Source organism: Sorex araneus, chromosome 4 (assembly GCF_027595985.1).
Source record: "Sorex araneus isolate mSorAra2 chromosome 4, mSorAra2.pri, whole genome shotgun sequence".
Classification (NCBI taxonomy): Eukaryota; Metazoa; Chordata; class Mammalia; order Eulipotyphla; family Soricidae; genus Sorex; species Sorex araneus.
Window position 1 is genome coordinate 169,602,501 of NC_073305.1, and position 19,584 is coordinate 169,622,084.

Sequence of the window (19,584 nt, forward strand, 5' to 3'; positions counted from 1 at the left end):
CAGAATAAATCAAAAGAAAAGTTTTTATTTTAGCAGAATGAAAAAGGAATGATTCAAGCCACATGCCATTGTCATCTGAAAATACTTTATGTATATAATGTCATTCACTCATTCTGTACATAAATTTAAGTCATATTTTTCTTAAATTGATAAAAAAAAAAGTTAAGAAAAACCTGATGCTGAAATCTAACTTTACTATTGAAAGACTGAACTAAAATGCTAACATTAAATCATATCTTATCAACATCTTGCTGAAGGTCCCAATTATTTCATCAAGAAAAAAAAAGTTAAAGACTCTGAAACTCCAAGAAAGAAAAACTTGTTAATATGCTTATTATGAACATATAAAGGTCCAGAGTAATTTATGAAATAACTACTCACTACTGTTTTGAACAAAGATTATGCTATAGTTAGTATAAAAGAATGCAGTAATGCATAAACCATATATAACAAAGAATGTAAAAATACTTTGTTATTTTTTCATTTGTTAATACTTTGTAAAAATATTTTGAATCAGCAACAAAGAAAGTGAAAATACTATCTACTATCATCATCATCATCATCATCATCATCATCATCATCATCATCATCATCATCATCCCATTGATCATCAAATTTCTTGAGCGGTCTCAGTAATGTCTCCATTTGTCCTAGCCCTGAGATTTTAGAAGCCTCTCTTTACTCATCCTTCCCAACAATGCTGCATTGGAGGCTCTTTCAGGGTCAGGGTAATGAGACCCATCATTGCTACTCGTTTTGGCATATGAATACACCATGGGGGAGTTTGCAAGGCTCTCCCCTGTGGGCAGGAAACTCTCGGTAGCTTGCCCTCTGGGAGAACTAGATTATAAGATGTCACGCGCTTCTGGGAGCTTGGTTTTAAGTCTCTGGATGTTAGCTGTTGGTGGGATTAAACAGTGCCAGGGGCAGTCCATGGGTGTGACCGCTTAGCTACTGGAAAATGGGAAATCTGGGCGGAAGAGGCCCAGTCCCTATCCGAGCAGGCTTGGAGGCCTGCCCCGGGTCCCACATACCTCTGCCAGTACCTTCATACATGAGGCTTGTCTACTATTATAGCATATAATATAAATTTAAATTTATAAATCAAGATCCATTTATCAAAATATATGTAACCTCAGTATACTGAAAACTACAAGCATTGAGAAATTCATGGTCATGAAATCCCATTAATCATCAATTTCTTGAGCAGGCTCAGTAACCTCTCCATTTGTCCTTTCCCTGAGATCTTAGAAGTCTCTCTCGACTCAACCCTCCCAATAATGTTGCACTGGAGGCTCTTTCAGGGTCAGGGGAATGAGATACAACTTGTTACTGTATTAAGCATATGAATACACTGTGGGAAGCTTGCAAGGCTGTCCCATGTGGGCAGGAAACTCTCAGAAGCTTACCAGTTTCTCCCAGAGGGAGAAGTAGGCTACAAGATGTCATGCAGCCGCAAAGCGGCCACATGCTTCTGGGAGCTCACTTTTAGTCTCTGATTGTTGGCTGTTGATGGGATTACACACACCTGGATTCCTCTGCTGGTACCTTCACGTGTGAGGCCTGTCCGAACGTGTGGAGAGGGCCCTCAAGCATGGCTGTAGCTAGGTTCCGGTGGTCTTCGGCCACCGGGAGTTCTGCTTGGGGTGGAGAGGGAAGCTGAAGCCCATTTCCTCCGAGGGGCCCCAGGGAAGACAGCTAGGCATGCGGACAAGAGACTCTCTTGTATAAATGGAAACAAAGATAAATGGAAAAATAAATTATGCTCATGGGTTAGAAGACTCAATCTAGTTTAGATGCCATTTCTCCCCAAATTGAATACAGGTACTCAGTACTCATAATCAGAATACTGGTGCACTATATTTGTAGAAATTAACAGGCTGAGATTGTAATATTTAAGTATAAGTGTGAACAACTTAATACAGCCTACACAAAAGGTAGAACAACACAGTGAAGGTAAGATGGCTCTCAGAATGCCCCCCACATCTTGCTCAACAAGTATGTCTAGTTCCTTCCCCTAGAGTGTGGGAATACAGGTACTCAGTACTCATAATCAGAATACTGGTGCACTATATTTGTAGAAATTAACAGGCTGAGATTGTAATATTTAAGTATAAGTGTGAACAACTTAATGCAGCCTACACAAAAGGTAGAACAACACAGTGAAGGTAAGATGGCTCTCAGAATCCCCCCCCCCCCATCTTGCTCAACAAGTATGTCTAGTTCCTTCCCCTAGAATGTGGTGTGACTTGTGAATGTCATGGCATATTGCTCTCATAATTAGATTAAATTCGATGGCAAAAATCAATGGATCTTCACAAATGGCTTCAAATTAGGATTGAGAAGACTTCAAGTATGTGTTGGTCCACCCAGCCAAATAGAAAACTTTGATTGTTACCTTATGGATGCCTTTTAACTATTTCTCAAGCTACAGAAAACATGGTTATGGTACCATTAAGCTCTGGCATCAGACCTAGAAAGAAGTGGGAGTATTTTATGTCTTTTTTAGGTAGGGTACCACAGGAGTAGTTTTGGGGCGAGTGCAGGATCTGGTAAGACTGGCTATTTGACTGGATGTTACTATGCTCAATGGGAAGAGAGGGAGGCTGAAGGTGCTAGATCAGGACCTCCTACAGTAGGACATCTCAGATTTCTGTGTCCATATATGTCACTTCAGTATCATTTTAAAATGCAAGCTCAGGGCATGTACCAGGCTAGGATGCAGCATTCTGCACACAGCTCTCAGGAGATACAGGCGCAACAAAACCATGCTCCAGACGGTAAAACTATGAGGCTTACCATGTCTGAGGGTAGCTAACACTGCTAATTTAGCAGGTTTGAAATTTGTAGCGGAATGCTCAAAGTTTTGAATAACCCCAAATTTATTCATTATACTTAGAGAGATCCTAATGATAGCCAGGCTAATATGCCCCCCCCTTCTTTTCTCATCTTGTGTATTTACCAAATGAATGAAAACAGTTTACTCCAAAGCAGAATAAATGACTAGGAATCCCAACAGGGATTAAAACTCTGTGAGTAGTCTACTGTTGTTTATTGTCATTGTTGCACAGTGTGTTTTAAGCAACAAAAGATTCTCATAACATGATAGGTTTTAATGATGAAAAATTTTTGTGTGAAGAGGGATGTCCATGATTATCCATGCCGTAACAGGTATGCTTGGAGAGGAATTTAGAAACAGTTTGATCCCTAATATAGCCTTGAGTCATAACCACTTAGGGGTTTTATACAAAGTGGTGTTAAAAGATTTATAATTTTCATTAATAAATGATAGGAGTTTCTATGATGTTAGAAATGAAATAAAATTTATTACTGTAAATATTGATATTGCATGTTACTGTTGTTAATAAATTATTATTTGGAGATAGTAACTATATTTTCCCTCCCTCTACATTGATTTCCTTTTTAAAAGTTACATTTACTGACCCTATAAAAAAATCACATTTCTTTTTTCCCCCCTGTGGCTATGTCAAGGTTTGAACCCAGAACCTCATATATGCAAAACAGGTGCTTGCAGATGAGCAATATTCCCCTGCCCTATTCATCTTTTCTTTTAAATTCTATGCTGAAAATCTTGGGCCCATTAATTTCTTATTTTATCTGACCTCTTTCACTATTAGTAAAAATGAAAGATAAAGTAGTAAATTGGATTATTTTTCTCTTTCTGTGATTATGTGCTAATAGGTCAAATAAACCTTTAGATCACAGATAAACTTAAAAGTTACTCAAAAAAATTAGGAATTTTTCTTTACCTTCTGTTTAGTCCACAAAAGAAAAGTGGCTTCGCTAAAGCCACTTGCTAAGGCTATCTAAATTAATACATTTGCTGGAAATATGACTTCTGGACATTTTATAGCAGTGATTTTAATGCTGTTAGTGGTGAAATAGAAACTTGAGAATGTGAAGAATAATTTAAACCACATGATGGGTTCAAGGAAAAGAGACACAGACTCCAGTCTCTTAAATGTGTGCTAACTCTTGTACAGTAGGGAATGGGATCCAAAAAACCACCAGTGAACTTCTAAACCCTCTTGAGAGGAATTAAACCAACACAATTAGCCCTAAAAGGGGAACTGTTCTGTGCTTTTTCTTCCAATCTCACAAACAGTTCCCTAGACTGGAGGGAACGCAATTGGGGGAACAAGATATAGGAGCAATTCTAGCCGTTACCAGTAACACAATGAAGTTAGAACTGTTTTCCTAGCTATTAGCTTGTTTACTGATTTGCCTTCTGTTCTAGATGCCAAATTATGTTTTTTTTTCTTTTTTCTCTTTTCTTTTTTTTACAAGATACTCAACAAATTGTATGTTGTGGAGAGTAAGTAAATTTGAAATAAAAGATTTCTTTTTTCCTTTTCAGTTTGTTGTGGCGGTGTTCTGGATCATTTATGCCTATGACAGAGAGATGATTTACCCAAAGTTGCTTGATAATTTTATCCCAGGATGGCTGAATCATGGAATGGTGAGTGGACTGAAGCAAATGAACTCCTTTTATTAAAAGAAAAAATTCAATGGTGAATTGTGTTCTACTTTAGGTCTAACACAGAATCTACATAAATGGCTGTGAAATTGAATGATTGTAATGAGAGGGACAGAGGAATAGTATAGCAGGTAGGGCCTTTCTTTACATTTAGCTGACCCAGTGTGAATCTATGGTGCCACATATGTTCACCCCCAAACCCCCAATCACCACCAAAACAGAGTCAGGAGTAGTTACTGAGTACTCTTGAGTCTGGCCCAAATTTCCTCAAAAGTATGATAATGAGCAATTATCTAGAGATAAGTACTGAATGCCTTTTTATGAGTTGCTATTCAAACTATAAAGTAAATGTTTCTCATTCTGGAATATATTTAATTCCTGTGCTATGCAGAGACTTTTGACCCCTATTAGAACCTAAAGATCAATTTCTTTCTGCCTCAGTTTCCTTCCTACTTCTCTTCAATTTCTATACATGGAATTGGTTTTTGCTTAGAGAATATCCCCCAGAGATTAGCAGGTGTTGGAAATGTCCTGAGCAATGGTTATCTGCCTTGACACAATCTACACATTGAGAGTATTAATGTGCAACTGATAAGTGTTTTTTCCCTCCTCAGTCTAATTCTCTGCTAGCTTAGCCAGGATATTACGTTCACAAATTTCAAGTCAAGTAATTTGGATGGTTTACAAAACACTCTGCAAGATGTGAGATTATATTTTATGCAGGGAAAATTTGTGTTGTCTTCTCCTTGCTTCTGGAATTGAACACTCTTTTGTTATGGAGTAAGACCCTTTTTTATTTATTTTTTTTTGGCTACAGTAATTTTTAGAATATGTCACTGGTTGCTCCTGGTGAAAAGGGCAACCCACCACAAAAATTATAGGGGAACAAAGAGCTAGAAATCACGAGTCTTGGGTCCAAAATAACAGCTTCCCTTCTGCTCTCAATTTTGCTATATTTTGAGAAAGAGTGGTGTGTACTAACAAACAGATATGACTGTACTAAGGGGGTTTGATCCATCCTTTATTAAATCGAGTCATCAAAAGTGGCACATCTCAGAGAACTGGAATTTTCTTTGAGTCTAATTAGAGTCACAGAATTGGAGGATTAACATGGGCACCTTTAGTTTCAAACAAATAAGCTGTGTCTTGTCACTGTGATTTAATTATCACAAGTGTCTGGCATGGTTATTCTCCCCTCTCCAGCTTTAAATTTTTTGAGAATGTGAAAAGCCCTTTCATAATTCCACATTTCCGAAATCCTTTGCTCAACTGCTTTTACTGTTCTTTACAGGAAAACCCCTGTTCTTCCTGTATCTTCTCTGAAACTCCTCTCCTACTTCCACTAAGATCTTCTATTCCTGGCATGCTCTAGAGCCCTGTATCCATCTCTCTATTACACAAGCTGATTTACCCTACAACAGTGTTAATAGATCATGAGGACTCTTTCTAGCCATATGGCATATAGCAGGAACAGTGCATATTTATTAGATGAATGCAGGCATTCAGTAGAGCCGATTTTTATACATTTTTTTTGTCATTCAGTACTAATAGTTATTTTGAGAACTCATGAGGTGTCAGACATTATGTTTTGATTACCTGATTTTATTCTAATTTTATTTGGGGGCGGAGACTCCCCAACATCAGAATTATACCTGGTAGTACGATGAAAGTCATGTGGTGCCAGCAATCTAACCTAATACCTAATCATTCCAAGCTGTTGCTCTACCAGAGAGCCACATCTGCAGATCCTTGATTTATTTCAGAAATGCACTTGTGATGAGAAGTGATTATCCTTAGTACAGATAAAGAAGTAGCCTCAGAAAGTTTGATAATACAAGACATTAACTGAGACAAATGATTATGTAACCTGCTGTAGATGCACAAGGTTGTTTGACTACGGACCTTTTGTCTGCACTCTTAACCTATACAGTGTTGCTTTTTATCCCAGAGAATAAATCACACCCTTTGCAGATCTTGGCATTATTTAGCACTTTTGAACAGTCAGTTTATTAAGCATGCAGCCACTGCACTTCATTTAACTCAATTTTTCCTTCATTCACTTTGATAGGTTAATATTCTCACTCTTAGAGAGGTAATCTTAGAAATGCAAGGGTGATTTGAGTGGTATAAATATTTAGGAAAGGGAAATTATATACTCATCGATGTGTCATATCCTCTCAGTATGTGGTTGGTGGATTCTTTCTCAATGAATTTTCTCTCTTCGTAGAGGTGAATGACCATCCTTTTGCTATTCTTCATGTAGTAATTTATGGCTCAGAGTTTCAGAATAACTAACAAAGAACATGCATATAGTGACTGAAGAACATTTTGCAATATTAGACAATTTCTATTGCCCTAACTTTCTATGTGTGTAATTTTGGTGTATGTGTTTTGTGTGTGTGTGTGTGTGTGTGTGTGTGTGATGCTGAGGATTAAAACCAGGGCCTTAGCTTATTGAGGTACAGCCCTAGAGCTCTGAGCACTGCTACCATGGTGGCCGTGGTATTTGCAGGCACTTCAGGACATGGGCACCACCAACTAGCCTGTTTGGCTAAGAATCACAAGGAATGCCCCGGACTCTCTAATCCCTGCTTGAGAATCCTGCAAACAAAGTCTAGCTTTGCTGAAGACCATTCTGCAAATGATTTCTGGACACTTAGTTCTATTTGCTGTTGTTTGTTTAGATTTTTACAACTACAAGAATTCTAAGAGAGAGGGGCTGGAGCGATAGTACAGCAGGTAGGGTGTTTGCCTTGCACACGGCGGATCCCAGCATCCCATATGGTCCCCTGTGCACTGCCTGGAGTAATTCCCAAGTGCAAAGCTGGGAATAACCACTGTGCATCACCGGGTGTGACCCAAAAAGCAAAAAAAAAAAAAAAAAAAAAGGTAGAATTCTAAGAGAGAATGTGCTCTGTTCTTACATATAAATCACATTCATTGATTCCAGAACCTCAAAATAATCTCTAGAGATCCAGAAAGCTGACCAACATTGCTTGGTGCCATTTACAAGACTGTCATAGTTCCCTTTCAGAAGAACATGAGATCACTCACTCTTGATTTGCCAGCATGGACAATGCCTAGCACAAAAGTTAATAACGGGCCTACAAAATAAAACCTCATAAGGCCTTAGAGTTATCAAGCTCTTGTATTGACATAAACTCAAGATGCCAGAAGTCAGATATGATCATAACTAAAGAAAAATATACTGTTCCTTACTTCCTGTCATTTACCCCTTTCTTAGCAAGCTGGTTTTGAATGCATTTGAAGAAAAGAAAAGGAACTAGATGCAGAATAGAGGAGTCCAAATAGTAATATGGCCTTACTGTCCCAAGAATAAGAGCAGCTTGCCACTGCAGTTAAAAGTATAAGCATATCAAAATAGCAAATTTCATTGTGGTCCATTCAGCATCCCTAACAAAAATCTATTCTATCCTTGCAGTCATCTTTGTCATTGTATTTCCAGCAGCTCAAATAGCAAATGGCACACTTTAGCCAGGTGGTAAGTGTTGTATACCATCTTTATATCCTCAGTACTGTGATGATCAGATAAAAGGAAAACACTTTTCTTTTTTTTTGCCAAAAAATACACTTTTCCTTTTTATTGCCAAAACAGGTGATGTTGGCAATAAATCAGTATTTATAATGAGAGTGGTGAAGGATACTTGTGGAAGGGTTCTGCATGGTTTGCCACATGTAGGAGCTAATCTTTGATTTAGTTTAGTCTTGGAAACATTTCTCCACAGCCTGGAATATGCTTGCATCCTAGTAGGCACTGTAGGGGGCTAGAGAGTGAGGAAAACACTCAGAGTTCTAAAGGATGAAAATGGCAAGTTCGAGGTAGAGGGAGTTAAGCAGTAAGGCAGTTCCACAAGCCAACAGACTAATCTCCAAAAGGCGGTAGTCACTCTGATAAAGAGGAACACTGTTATTACTCAAGCCTATTTTTCTGGTGCAAAAATAGAACCTTGAACCTTTCTCTTTCAGCTAATTATAATTTTAAAGCAATGTCAATGGAGTAAACATATTAACATCAATAAATAAATAAATATTTAAACTCTGGAGAAATTGTAGACTTGCCGTGATGCTATAAAGAGGAAAAACCAACAATGAAACATTGTCACTGTTTATTGAAGACCTAATTAATGTTTATAAAGTGCTTTGAGAATGCCAGGCACTGCAGAAGGTTAGGATATTATTATTATTATTACCACAGCTCTTCCAGCAGACATGACCTAGATATTCTCATAATCACAGCAGGAGTTGTTCACTCCCCATATAATTTATGAGAAGGGAAAAAAATTAAACTCCGCCTCTCCTCATGTTTAATTTGCCAGTTGATCTTGTTATAGCTAACTGATCCTCAGAGAACCTTAATTTAGGCAGTGATTTGTTCTGTTCAATATTATTTTGACATTTGATAATTACTGAAGTTTTTCTACATCTGTCTTGCCCAGAAAAGGCGACATTGAATCCTGCCTGGATGATCACTGGTTTTGCAAGAACTCAGATTTGATGTTATTCTTTAGGTGGACAATATGATTTTTGCAAAGTTTCCAGTTCTGGGATATGTAAGTTATGCATTTGGTAGCCATGTGGCATAAGTATGTGTCACCTTGATAGTGGCTATTTCATAAAATAATCTGTTATTGAATGAAGCTCTTCATAAATATTTCCAATGGAAAAAACTGACCTTTCTCAATTTTCATAATTTGTTCTAGAGTAACTAGTAGATACCTGAACATTTAAAAAAATACTGCAATAAAGGTCATAAATTTCTTGGAAATGTTGTTCTGAGGTCCCCCAGTTGACACCTCCTTACTGTTCCCCCTGAAAGAGGAAGAAAATACACTAAAATAAACAAGAGGAGAGTTATATATACAGGAAGGCAGGTACTTTCAGAAATCTTGCCTACTCTTCTTGTATGCAAGCTTTTTCAACATTCACTTTTACTAATCATAGATTCCTCTGTTTATGATCATTAGTTCCACCAAGGCCAGTTCTCCTGTGTGAGATTTTTTCCAGTGGTAAAATTTGCATAAAAATATGATGATTCTATCTCTTAAACTCAGTAATGTGTTTCAAGCTGTTCAGTTTCAGTTGTTGCAAAGTATATTTTTCAGTTATTATTTCAACAAGAAATATAATAAATCAGACAAAGTGTATTTTTAAAACTGATGCTTCAGAGGCTTTGGAACAATTTTGTGAGCGGCACAGAAACAGAAAGAGAGCTTTCAACTTCCACATGTAAGGAGCCTAGAAATAAAAACTTTGCCTTGACAAGCAAAAAAAAGAAAAAAACACTCTCCAGATTGAAAATCAACGACTCTTTTTATATCTATAAGAGAGAGAAAGATATAGGACAAACTGTTTCTTCAGTCCTCTGGACTGTTTGGCAGGAGACTGGCCAAAGAAAAAGGAGAGGGTAGGGAGGGAGCGAGAGAGAGTGAGAGAGAGAGAGAAAGAGAGAGAGACAAAAAGAGAGGGAGTAAGGGAGGGAGGGAGGGAGGGAGATAGCAAGCAGCAAATACAGAGATCAGAAACGTATTAAAACAGCAATTCATCAGTTGAAACCACTGTGGGAATAGGTAGTATGTTAAAGAAATAAAACTGTAATTGATTGGTTACTTGGACAATTTCTAAAGCAAAAACCTCCTGGGGGACCTAGTCATAGGTCCTACAATATTGTGAGACATTTGAGAAAAATTCCCTTTCCTTTTTGCAAGGGGAAGAAAGAAGGAACCTTTTTAAAATAGTGGAACACTCAGTAATACTGGACCTCAAGAGAAAGTAGTTTTTGCCAGATTCTTACTGGCTGTGGATTTTCAGAGACCAGCTGACTCCAGAAATAAGGAGCATATACTCAACTTCATCTGAGTCTCCCTGCCCACCTATGTGAGTGAAGTGGGGATTTGCACTGGAAATTCTTATAGATCTCACAATCCAGAGGGATCGTTTCACTAAAAGATTGAGTTCCAATCATAGATCTCTAGAATTCATTCCATCATCTGCCCTAATAAATTTCCTTTACTCAATACATGTTCTAGCTACCAAGAAATTATATCTTTGGCTATCAAGGATATCTTTGGCTATTAAGGAAAACACATATGCTTGGCGTATCCTAAAGGTCACAAATACTCTTTGTAAAGACAGAAAGCATCAGAGCTAGAATTATTAAACAATTTAGAATAACTGATTAATAAGTTAAGGGCTCTAATGGATGAAGAAGACCACATTCAAAGACACAAAGACAGGCGGGCAATGTCAGCAGAGCAGCAATCTTAAAAAGCACCAAAACAAATGATTAATTTTAAAAAATGTTTCAAGAGATGGAGAGTACCACTGTCAGATTATGTACTAGACACAGCAGAGGAGACAATCTCTGAGCTAGAGGATGTAACAATTGAATCCTCAAAAACTATAAAACAGAGTATAAAGTTTGAAGATTAAAGCAAAACAGAATGTCCATGGACTATAGGATAACTGGAAAGGATGTTAAACATCTGTTTCACATGGGAACACAAAGAGAAGAAAGGTCACCAAAATGTTTTCCCCAAAACTTATTTTGGATGCCAAACCACCCATCAAGGTATCTCAGAAAACAAACCAGGATAAATGCCAAAAAAATAGTCATCTCATATTCAAACTACAAAATAATAAAAGTGAAAGTGAAGCTCTTATCGAAAGAGACCATCAGAGCCATGGGAGAGGAAGCAGACAGAAAAATATTAGGAAAGGGTGAAACACTGAAGAGAAGAGATAAAAATGGATAAGATCATGCACAAGAAGAACGAGTATAGAAAAGAGGGAGATGAAATAAGGAATCAGTGAAAGTGATACAGGATCATAGGTGGGTAGAGGGTCTGAAACACAGGATGGTGGCCAAGTAGGTAATAGTTTACTCCCAAACCATAACTGTCAATCAGTCAATAAAGAAAAATGCCAGGGTGAGAAGGGTCAGACCAGAGGTGGCATGGGGTCAGGGTTGAAGGGTCCTCATGGACACTTTGTTGGTGATGATGCTCAGTAACTTTGTACGTTGGTACCATAAACTTGAATACCATTGTGACCCTGTTGCCAAAACTATGATAATTTTTTCTATCAAGCAAATAAGAAGTCAGGAAAAGCAAGACTCGGGGGATGAGTCCAGAATCTTTGGATAAAGAAGGCAAAGTCGCAACATGAAATCATAGTTCATACCATGTCTCCTTCCATGAATATTTGAGATTTGGCAATTATTGTTTCTCCTCTGCAGTAGCTGATGTAGTGGTTGGCATAATATAGTTCCTTAATAACCATCCTATGAATCAATAGGTGTTAATAGCTTGATTCGACCGCCTTACTGTTACTTTTGGAAACCAAATGTTCTCCTTGTCTTGGGACGCTACCCACTTCAAATCTGCCTGGCTCACTCCTTGAGCAGCTTCAAGACTTTGCTCAATCTTGGGGCTGGAGTGATTGCACAGTGGGTAGGGCGTTTGCCTTGTACACAGCTGACCCGGATTCGATTCCCAGTATCCCATATGGTCCCTCAGCACAACCAGGAATAATTCCTGAAAGTAGAGCCAAGAGTAACCCCTGTGCATCACTGGGTGTGACCCAAGGGGAAAAAAAAAAAAGACTTTGCTCAATCTTGACCTTGCCCCGTACTCCAGTCATTTTTCTTTTTCCTGGCACTTAACCATCCTTGACATATTACATAGTTTTGCATCTCTGTTATGTTAATGACTTGACTCTGCTAGAATATAATTTCCATAAAGAAAGGCATCTTTGTCTCACCTATTGTTTTAACCTATGAACTGAGAAAAGTGCCCCTATGTAACAGAAAGCAAATATTTATATGAATAAGCAAAGATGTCAGTAATTTATGCTCATATTTTTTCTTATTTTCTCTACCCAGAGTTTTTCCTTTAGAGTATTTAAAGAATGCAACCCCCACTCATCTACTGCTTTCCAAATTTATGTTTCACTTCACTTTTTCAATCTCAGCTACAGTGCAGCAAAATCTTACACAAGTTTCCCATCATCCCCACCTACCTATTCAATGTTGTACTATTTGGTACACACCATACGTATCATAGCACCACTATTGTTTGAGAACTCCTGAGCTAATGTCCAAAGAATACTCTTGAGGACCTAGAATATCTAAAAAGCTGTAGGCCAAGTAAATAATAGCCTCAATAAATTTATTGGATAGTTCTTCCAATATTGATGATTTTATCTGGGTGGTTCAATTTTTTTTTCCTAGAGCAATAGCTGGACAATGACTTTTTAAAATCTTCTGCCATTATATGTCACTGTCACTGTCATCACTGTCATCCTGTTGCTCAACGATTTGCACCATCATATGTAAAACTAATTTTCTTTGTAAGGGTAGAATTCAAGGCTAATATTGTTTGGCTAACACCCTGCCCATTTTCTTGCTCCATTGAATAGATGAGTAGACCCAGACGTAGTATGAGTTCATCAAAAGGTCTATAAATTATACAGATATTTAGGGGTCAGCAAAAACCAAAAGTGTGGTTTATTCAAGTTCTCTGAGCCTTAATACTTAAATCCATAGATATTTCAAAGTAAACTTAATTCATATGTTTCTTATTCACTTGCCCGAACTCCTCACATTTGGGGAGGCATAGGGACAGACAGGAAGGTAGCGGGCCTGGGAACTGGCTTCCTTCTTCTCTTCCATGGTCAGATCTTTCATTAGCCGCAGAACCAACTCCTTGGCAGATGTCCATTCCTATATCCTTTCTGTCCTTTTAATTGAAGTTCCAACCTCAGCAAGCTCTAGTGAGAGCTGCCAAAGAAAGTAAAGTGGAAAAAGCTGTATTTTCTATCATAGAGGCAAAGAGTCTCAGACTCTTATTCTTGGGAAGCAATTCCAAAGATCATCTAGTCCAGAATGTGTGCCTGCATGACAATTCCGGAATGATGCACAGAGAGTAATGCAGTTACCAAAAGTGTGTGTCACTTGTTCATCGCAGCAGCAGCAGGACGGAAGGGGCAGGAGAAAGATCATCGGGTCTGCTCACCATGCTCTACTTCAATCAGCTGGTCAGGTTTTTGGCAATTTCTCTTCTGTGCTCTTTTGGTTTAGGTTTTGTTTTTTTGGGACACACCAGCTGTGCTCAAGGCTTATTCTGGCTCTGCACTCAGGGATCACTCCTGACAGCCTTGAGGAACCACGTGTAGTGCCAGGGATTGAACTCAGGCCAGCCACGTGCAAGATAAGTGCCTTACCCACTGTCCTATCTCTCCATCCTTTATATCACTTTTTAAGCATCAATGGACTAAAACCATAGGGTATTCAGTTTAGAAAAGATTCTCAAGAATCTGTCTTCTGTTCTTTTTCAAGTCCAAATTGGCTCTGTCTCTGCAGTTTTCAATGACTAGTCCTCTTTGTTCTCTTCATGTTCTCTCCAAGAGTATCTTATTTCCCCCTGATTTCAGCCTCTGACATACACATGTAATTCCTATATGTCTACTCTCTGGTTCACCTTCCCACTGTTTCTTCATCACTCCTGTGGCTTCAGTGACCTTTATTTAAAAGAACTAAAGTCTAATCCCAGGAATTGTATTCCTTTCTCAAACACCATATATTAGTTGAGTAGTACCAAGTCAACTAAGTGTCTGAGTGGGTCCCCCTTAGAACACTTTGTCCAGAGACCAGAGATTTATCTTATCACATTGTTTATTATTTATTTGACTTGCATAGCAATGGACTATAAGATGATAATTATTTTTCTTTTATCATCCTTTTCTCTAGAACCGTGTATACTCTTTACAGTTAGTTTACTTGGTCAATATTGATGAAATTCTGCATATCCCCTTTACCACTGAGTTTTTGTCTGAGCCAGATTCACTTGTCTGCATACATTTGGAGAGTTTCATATGATTTGATGAGTGCACAGCAAATCAGTTTAGCTATTGTTCTTGCTTATTAGTGTTGTCCATGCTTCAGTTAATGTTTTGGCAATTTCATTATACCCTACACTACAATTCACATTTCACACGTACTTGACCAGTGTGTTTAAGCCAAGACTTAGTTGATGCTAAATTTGTTTGTCAAACAAAGACATTTAAAGGTTTTCTTAGGGAGTTGCATCTTGTGAAGTTCATTATAAATACAGGCTAGGCTATGGAGGAAACCGCAGTACTACATATTTGAGGATCAATGAGCAGCTCTGTTGCATTTTAATAAAATGTTGCACTCTTTGTTTTGAACTGAAGTGTGTGAAGTGTGTGTGTGTCATTGAACTGAAACTGCATTAGAGTCTATATTCTGGATAATCAGTAACAATATCGTTGTTTTTTAGAGCTGTAAGTTTGAACTGTGTTGTAATCGTGCCTGGGGAAGTTGTTTGAGTCAAGACAGATATTTTGATGCAGGTATGGTTGACCCGGTCCCCAGAGCACCACCAGGAGAGACTCCTAAGGACAGTCGGAAATCATCCCTCAACACCACTGGGTGTAGTCCTCAAACAAAAATAAAGTAAAACAAATACAGCATGTCTTTTACTTAAGAAATGAACTTCATGAGGACACAGATAAGTAGGCCTGGAGTTTTTAGATTTGTTTCCTTTTCATCTACACAGGTTGATTTTTTTCTCGTCGTATTCATATCAGGAGAACAAGCTAACCCTTAATGATCTGATGCAGATACACTTTAACCTAGGTAAATGAATTAGCCCGGCTTGGTGGAAATGTTCTCTCTAACTTCACTCCTTTCTGTCCTCATTAAATATATTATTTATGGTGAAATTTAATAGATCTAATGATATGTCCTAGTGCCACTATTCACATTACTGCTAGCAATAGGTCAGAATAAAAAGCTTCATATGTGACCGGATGTCTTTACTAACTCACCTGCTCTCCCCACAAGTACCCAGAATATTCTGTCTTTTGTTGTTGTTCCACGCTTTTTTCTTACAACAGTTGAAGCTAGAAAATAACACTGACACATGCAGACTTGTAAGCTCCCCCGAAAGGGAAACTGAACCAAATGACCTCTTGTCTTTACTCTGATTTATCAATCTCGATAAACAGTTTAGTCTCAGTGTTTTAGGGGTTTACAGTAGAATTCTGTACTCAACAACCTTTTATAGTGGTTTTCCTGAGTTCCACAAAGGAGTTCTTACTGCTGTGGAAATTCAGGTGGTTGGCCCTGAAAGTGCACAGCAAAGTATCTGCCCCAGAGCCAACCTGATTATCACCCATTTTTTTAAATAGATAAAGTAAGATCAAATTCTCCATGATTTAATGATCTTAACTTATCATGTAATACATAAAATACAAAGTAGTGTCAGACTGTTTGAACTTTTAAGGGGAAATGTGCTCATAAAAATCTTGTTTTGAACACACTAAAGTCATACAAAGTTATACTTTTAACATGAAAATGTTCATGAAATTCCTTCAAAGTGTATGTAATAGGTAAGCTTTTCATCCCAGGACTTCGAATTCGAATCATCTTGACTCACTTTTCAGTATTTCCCCGTGCTTGTACCTTATGGCAAAGGACTTTGCTTCAATTCAGAATTTGCTAATATTCACACATATGGCAAATGTGAACTAATCAGACCACAGACATTTTGCTGCATTCCAGGGTGTCTCATTTATTTGTTTAATTTGCAGCTATAGCAACTAGATTCCACCACTTTAGGCTTTTTTACACAGACCTACAGTCTGATCAGCTTGGTTGAAGTTTGGCACTCGGCACTACACTCAATTGAAGACATATGCACAAATCTGTACACCACATTTCTTAACCTGCTTTTTTTTAAAAAAAAAAATAGAATAGATCTGTAGTAGTTACTTAAGAATATGAAAAGCAACCTTCCACAAGATAGCGGGCAATTAAAAGATGCCGTGACCTTCTTTTCTGCAACATTTGAAATCCTAAAGTTTCCTTGGCATGGTTTCCCCAAGCCCATCTGACTTTAAAGCCGGCGCCCTCTCCGCAGAAAGCTCACTCCAGCAATGACTAATGGATTGACCTGGTGCCATGCTAGTGCTTGCTGCTCCACGCATGCTGCTCAGCGCAAGATGAGCATTTGGAAATGACCTTGACGTAGAGTTTTGCCAAGGGAATGAAATATGGGCCTTCAAGATATGTCATTTCACAAGCTATTTACAGAAGGGTTGTCAAGGCTTGGGCCCTCCACTAGATATGGGTTTCCCATGACTGTCTAACCTACACAAACGAAGGATGACACTCCATCTTGATTCTATCGATTCACATTTTATGACAGGTTGGAAATATTAGGTAATGGCATCCCACTGTTCTTTCTCAGGGTTGATGTTTTTTGTTTTTTTTTCCTTTTTACTCCAAATATTTTCTGAAGAGGCTCATGAGGTTCAGTGGTCCTGGGGAGATGAGAGTTTAAAATGAAGGATCTGCTGCAGAGGGGCGTGAAGATGCAGTTAGTGAACTGAAAGATGGGAAGAATTAGTATTTCTCTCTATTTGGAAACTGCCCAGTTGAGATGATCCCAGCTGATCAAACTTGGTCTTCAGGAAAGGATCTTATCTTTATCTCAGTGTGCATACCCATTTAGTAATCTGTTGTTCTTTCTTTGAAAATGCCCATCCACCATGATATCAGTTGCTGTTCTACAGACTTCCATCTTCCCTGAGTGCCACCTTTGTGTAGGCACTGTTCTGATGTGTTTTCTCATGCTGACAGCATTGGCTGACATTTAAGGATCTGGATGATGGAGTTACGGCTTTCACCTTATTTGGAAGTCAGTGGTCTGGCTCCAGAATTGGTGTGATACTCCAAGGCCCCCTTCAACTCCCCTACTTTTTGCCTCTTTCACAGCACTGGGGAGACTGAGATAGGCCAAGGTCCAGGCCTGCGGAAAGTTTGAACACTGGAGAATAAGTCATAGCCTCTTCATTCTTCCTGTTAAGCTGATGTTCAAATCTTTACACAAAATCCAATTATTATACTTTTCAAAAAAGAATTCCCCCGTGAGAGCACTTTGGGGAGAAAAAGATCTTCCCTAGCCGTTCTTATTTTTCAAGTGCTGATATCCTCTCTAAGTAATCCTGGGAAATGTACATTTATAAGATCATGCAGTAGACTATCAATAGCAACTTCCCAGAACATTCCATTTTATTTCATCTGGAGTTTTTCAATAAGTCATTTGATATTTCTCTAAGTTTTAACTGGAATCGCCAAAATGAAGGCACATTTTTTCCTTAAAAACTCAAGCCTTCCATACTCAGTATTTTGTAGAATTCTATAAGTAAGCCATGCATCTTAGCTACAAGTCTAAACTATAGAATATAGTTATCACAAAACTGCTCACATTTTAAACAGTAACTTACATTGCAGCCAATAATATATTTACAAACTAGTTGTAGCATGGAACAAGTTATACTGAAATTGAAGCTTGATATTTTTATGCAGTTTTGCTGTGTCACATCCTAAGTTATTTGCTTGTGATTTCTCCCCTGCCACCTCTCCCCCAACTTTAATTACCTATATTTGTAAAGTTTGAAAGAAAGAGGACTGCATTCCTTAAAATCAACATCTAGGATGTTTTTGGTTAAACTTTTATGCAGTATTTTTTTTTTCATTTTTAAATGTTTTCAGTGGGAGCACATAATTCCCCAAGTAGCCCTCGTTTAAAAGAATTCACATCTCTCATATTAAAATGAATGATTTTAATTATGTTCCCAAATACTTTTTATCTTCAGAAATCCAGAATAGATGAAAAGACGTAGGGCAAGATCTTGTTATCTTGAAGGATGGGGCAATAGCACAGGAGTTGGGTACATAGATTCCAGTCCTTGGCACCACATGGCCCCTGACTGGCACCACCACGTATGATCCTGGAGACCTCTTGTGAGCTCTGTAGGACCTGGACAGCACCTCAGGCCCTGGCATCAAACCACCTGACATATTTGGCCAAGTTATCACCAGGAATGGCCCCTGGAGTCCTTGCCTGAGCACATCTTGGAAATCCCCACACTCCCTTCCACCCCATCTTCTTTCCCCCTCCTCTTCACTGCCCAAAGAAAAAAACTATATAAAGACGAGAGAATGTAGCTGGAAACAGCCATAGGAATATCACAGTTTCTTGTACTTAGTTTCATAGATCACAGGTCACAAAAGATCTTGAGACAGAATGAAAAGGGAAGTCCCAGGCCGAGGGCTTTTGATGTCCTGAGAATTCTTGTCCTCAAATTTCCACACTTCGCCCTGCATTTCTCCTCCTCATACTTTCTATTACTTCCAGTTTCTATATTCATTATGGGAAAGTAAAGAACTTACGAAGCCCGTGGCGTCCCAGGTGACTTCTGTCAAGTGGGGAGGAGAAAAGTGGCAGCTTTGAGAAGGAGTCTACCGCTTTCTCTCTCCACCTCTGCTACGCCAGGATCAATTGGAGAATCTAGGACTCTAGGGCTGATTAAAGGTCTGCTGAGAGCCTTGCTCCTTGCAGGAAAGGAAAGTTCGTTCTAGACCTTACCCAGGCCTTTTAGGTCTCTTGTCTTTCCCTTACAGAAAAAGGATTTTCAGTAGGAAACAAGCAGTGAAGTGAAAACAGGTTTTATATTGAAGTTTTGAGGAAACCAGAGGTGGGGAAGATGGATAGAGACAGAAAGAGAGACAGAGAGAGAGAGAGAGAGGGAGAGAAAGAGAGAAAAAGAAAGAAAGAGAAAGAGAAAGAGAGAGAGAGAGAGAAAAGCGAAGAGAGCACCCCAGTACACATTCCAAAATTAAATATAAAAGTATGAAAGTACACATCTCAGGAAGGGAGATACGGGTGACATATATGCTCAGGCACCTCATGTGTTCAGCAGCAGGACATGGGCATGTTAGCACATGAGTGAGGGCATTATATGGGTGCGCGTCCTTTGTTCAAGTTGGCTTTCGTAGGGTTTTTCCCATCCTGCTCCACCCTGGGCTTTTGACCTAGGTAAGAGTCTGTTGCTAGGGTGCTTGCCAAGGGGGAATTGGGAATAGTTAATAGGTGATGTTCTTCTTTGACATTCCTTTGCTGACCTTTTTCCTTGCTGGAGCTTCTCTCAGAGAGGTGTCTGGCCTTCTCTGGGTCCATGCTGGCACCAGGTAAAGATCT

General features: G+C 38.7%; 1 protein-coding gene across 2 annotated transcripts in view; it reads left to right on the plus strand.

The window, feature by feature from the left end:
• Positions 1 to 19,584, plus strand: part of AIG1 (androgen induced 1) — a 287,157-nt gene that overhangs the window by 90,965 nt on the left and 176,608 nt on the right. For both annotated transcript variants that reach the window (XM_055134767.1, XM_055134765.1), the window contains exon 3: positions 4,379 to 4,480. In XM_055134767.1, the coding sequence (XP_054990742.1) occupies positions 4,379 to 4,480 (102 nt within the window). The remainder of the gene's footprint in view (positions 1 to 4,378; positions 4,481 to 19,584) is intronic.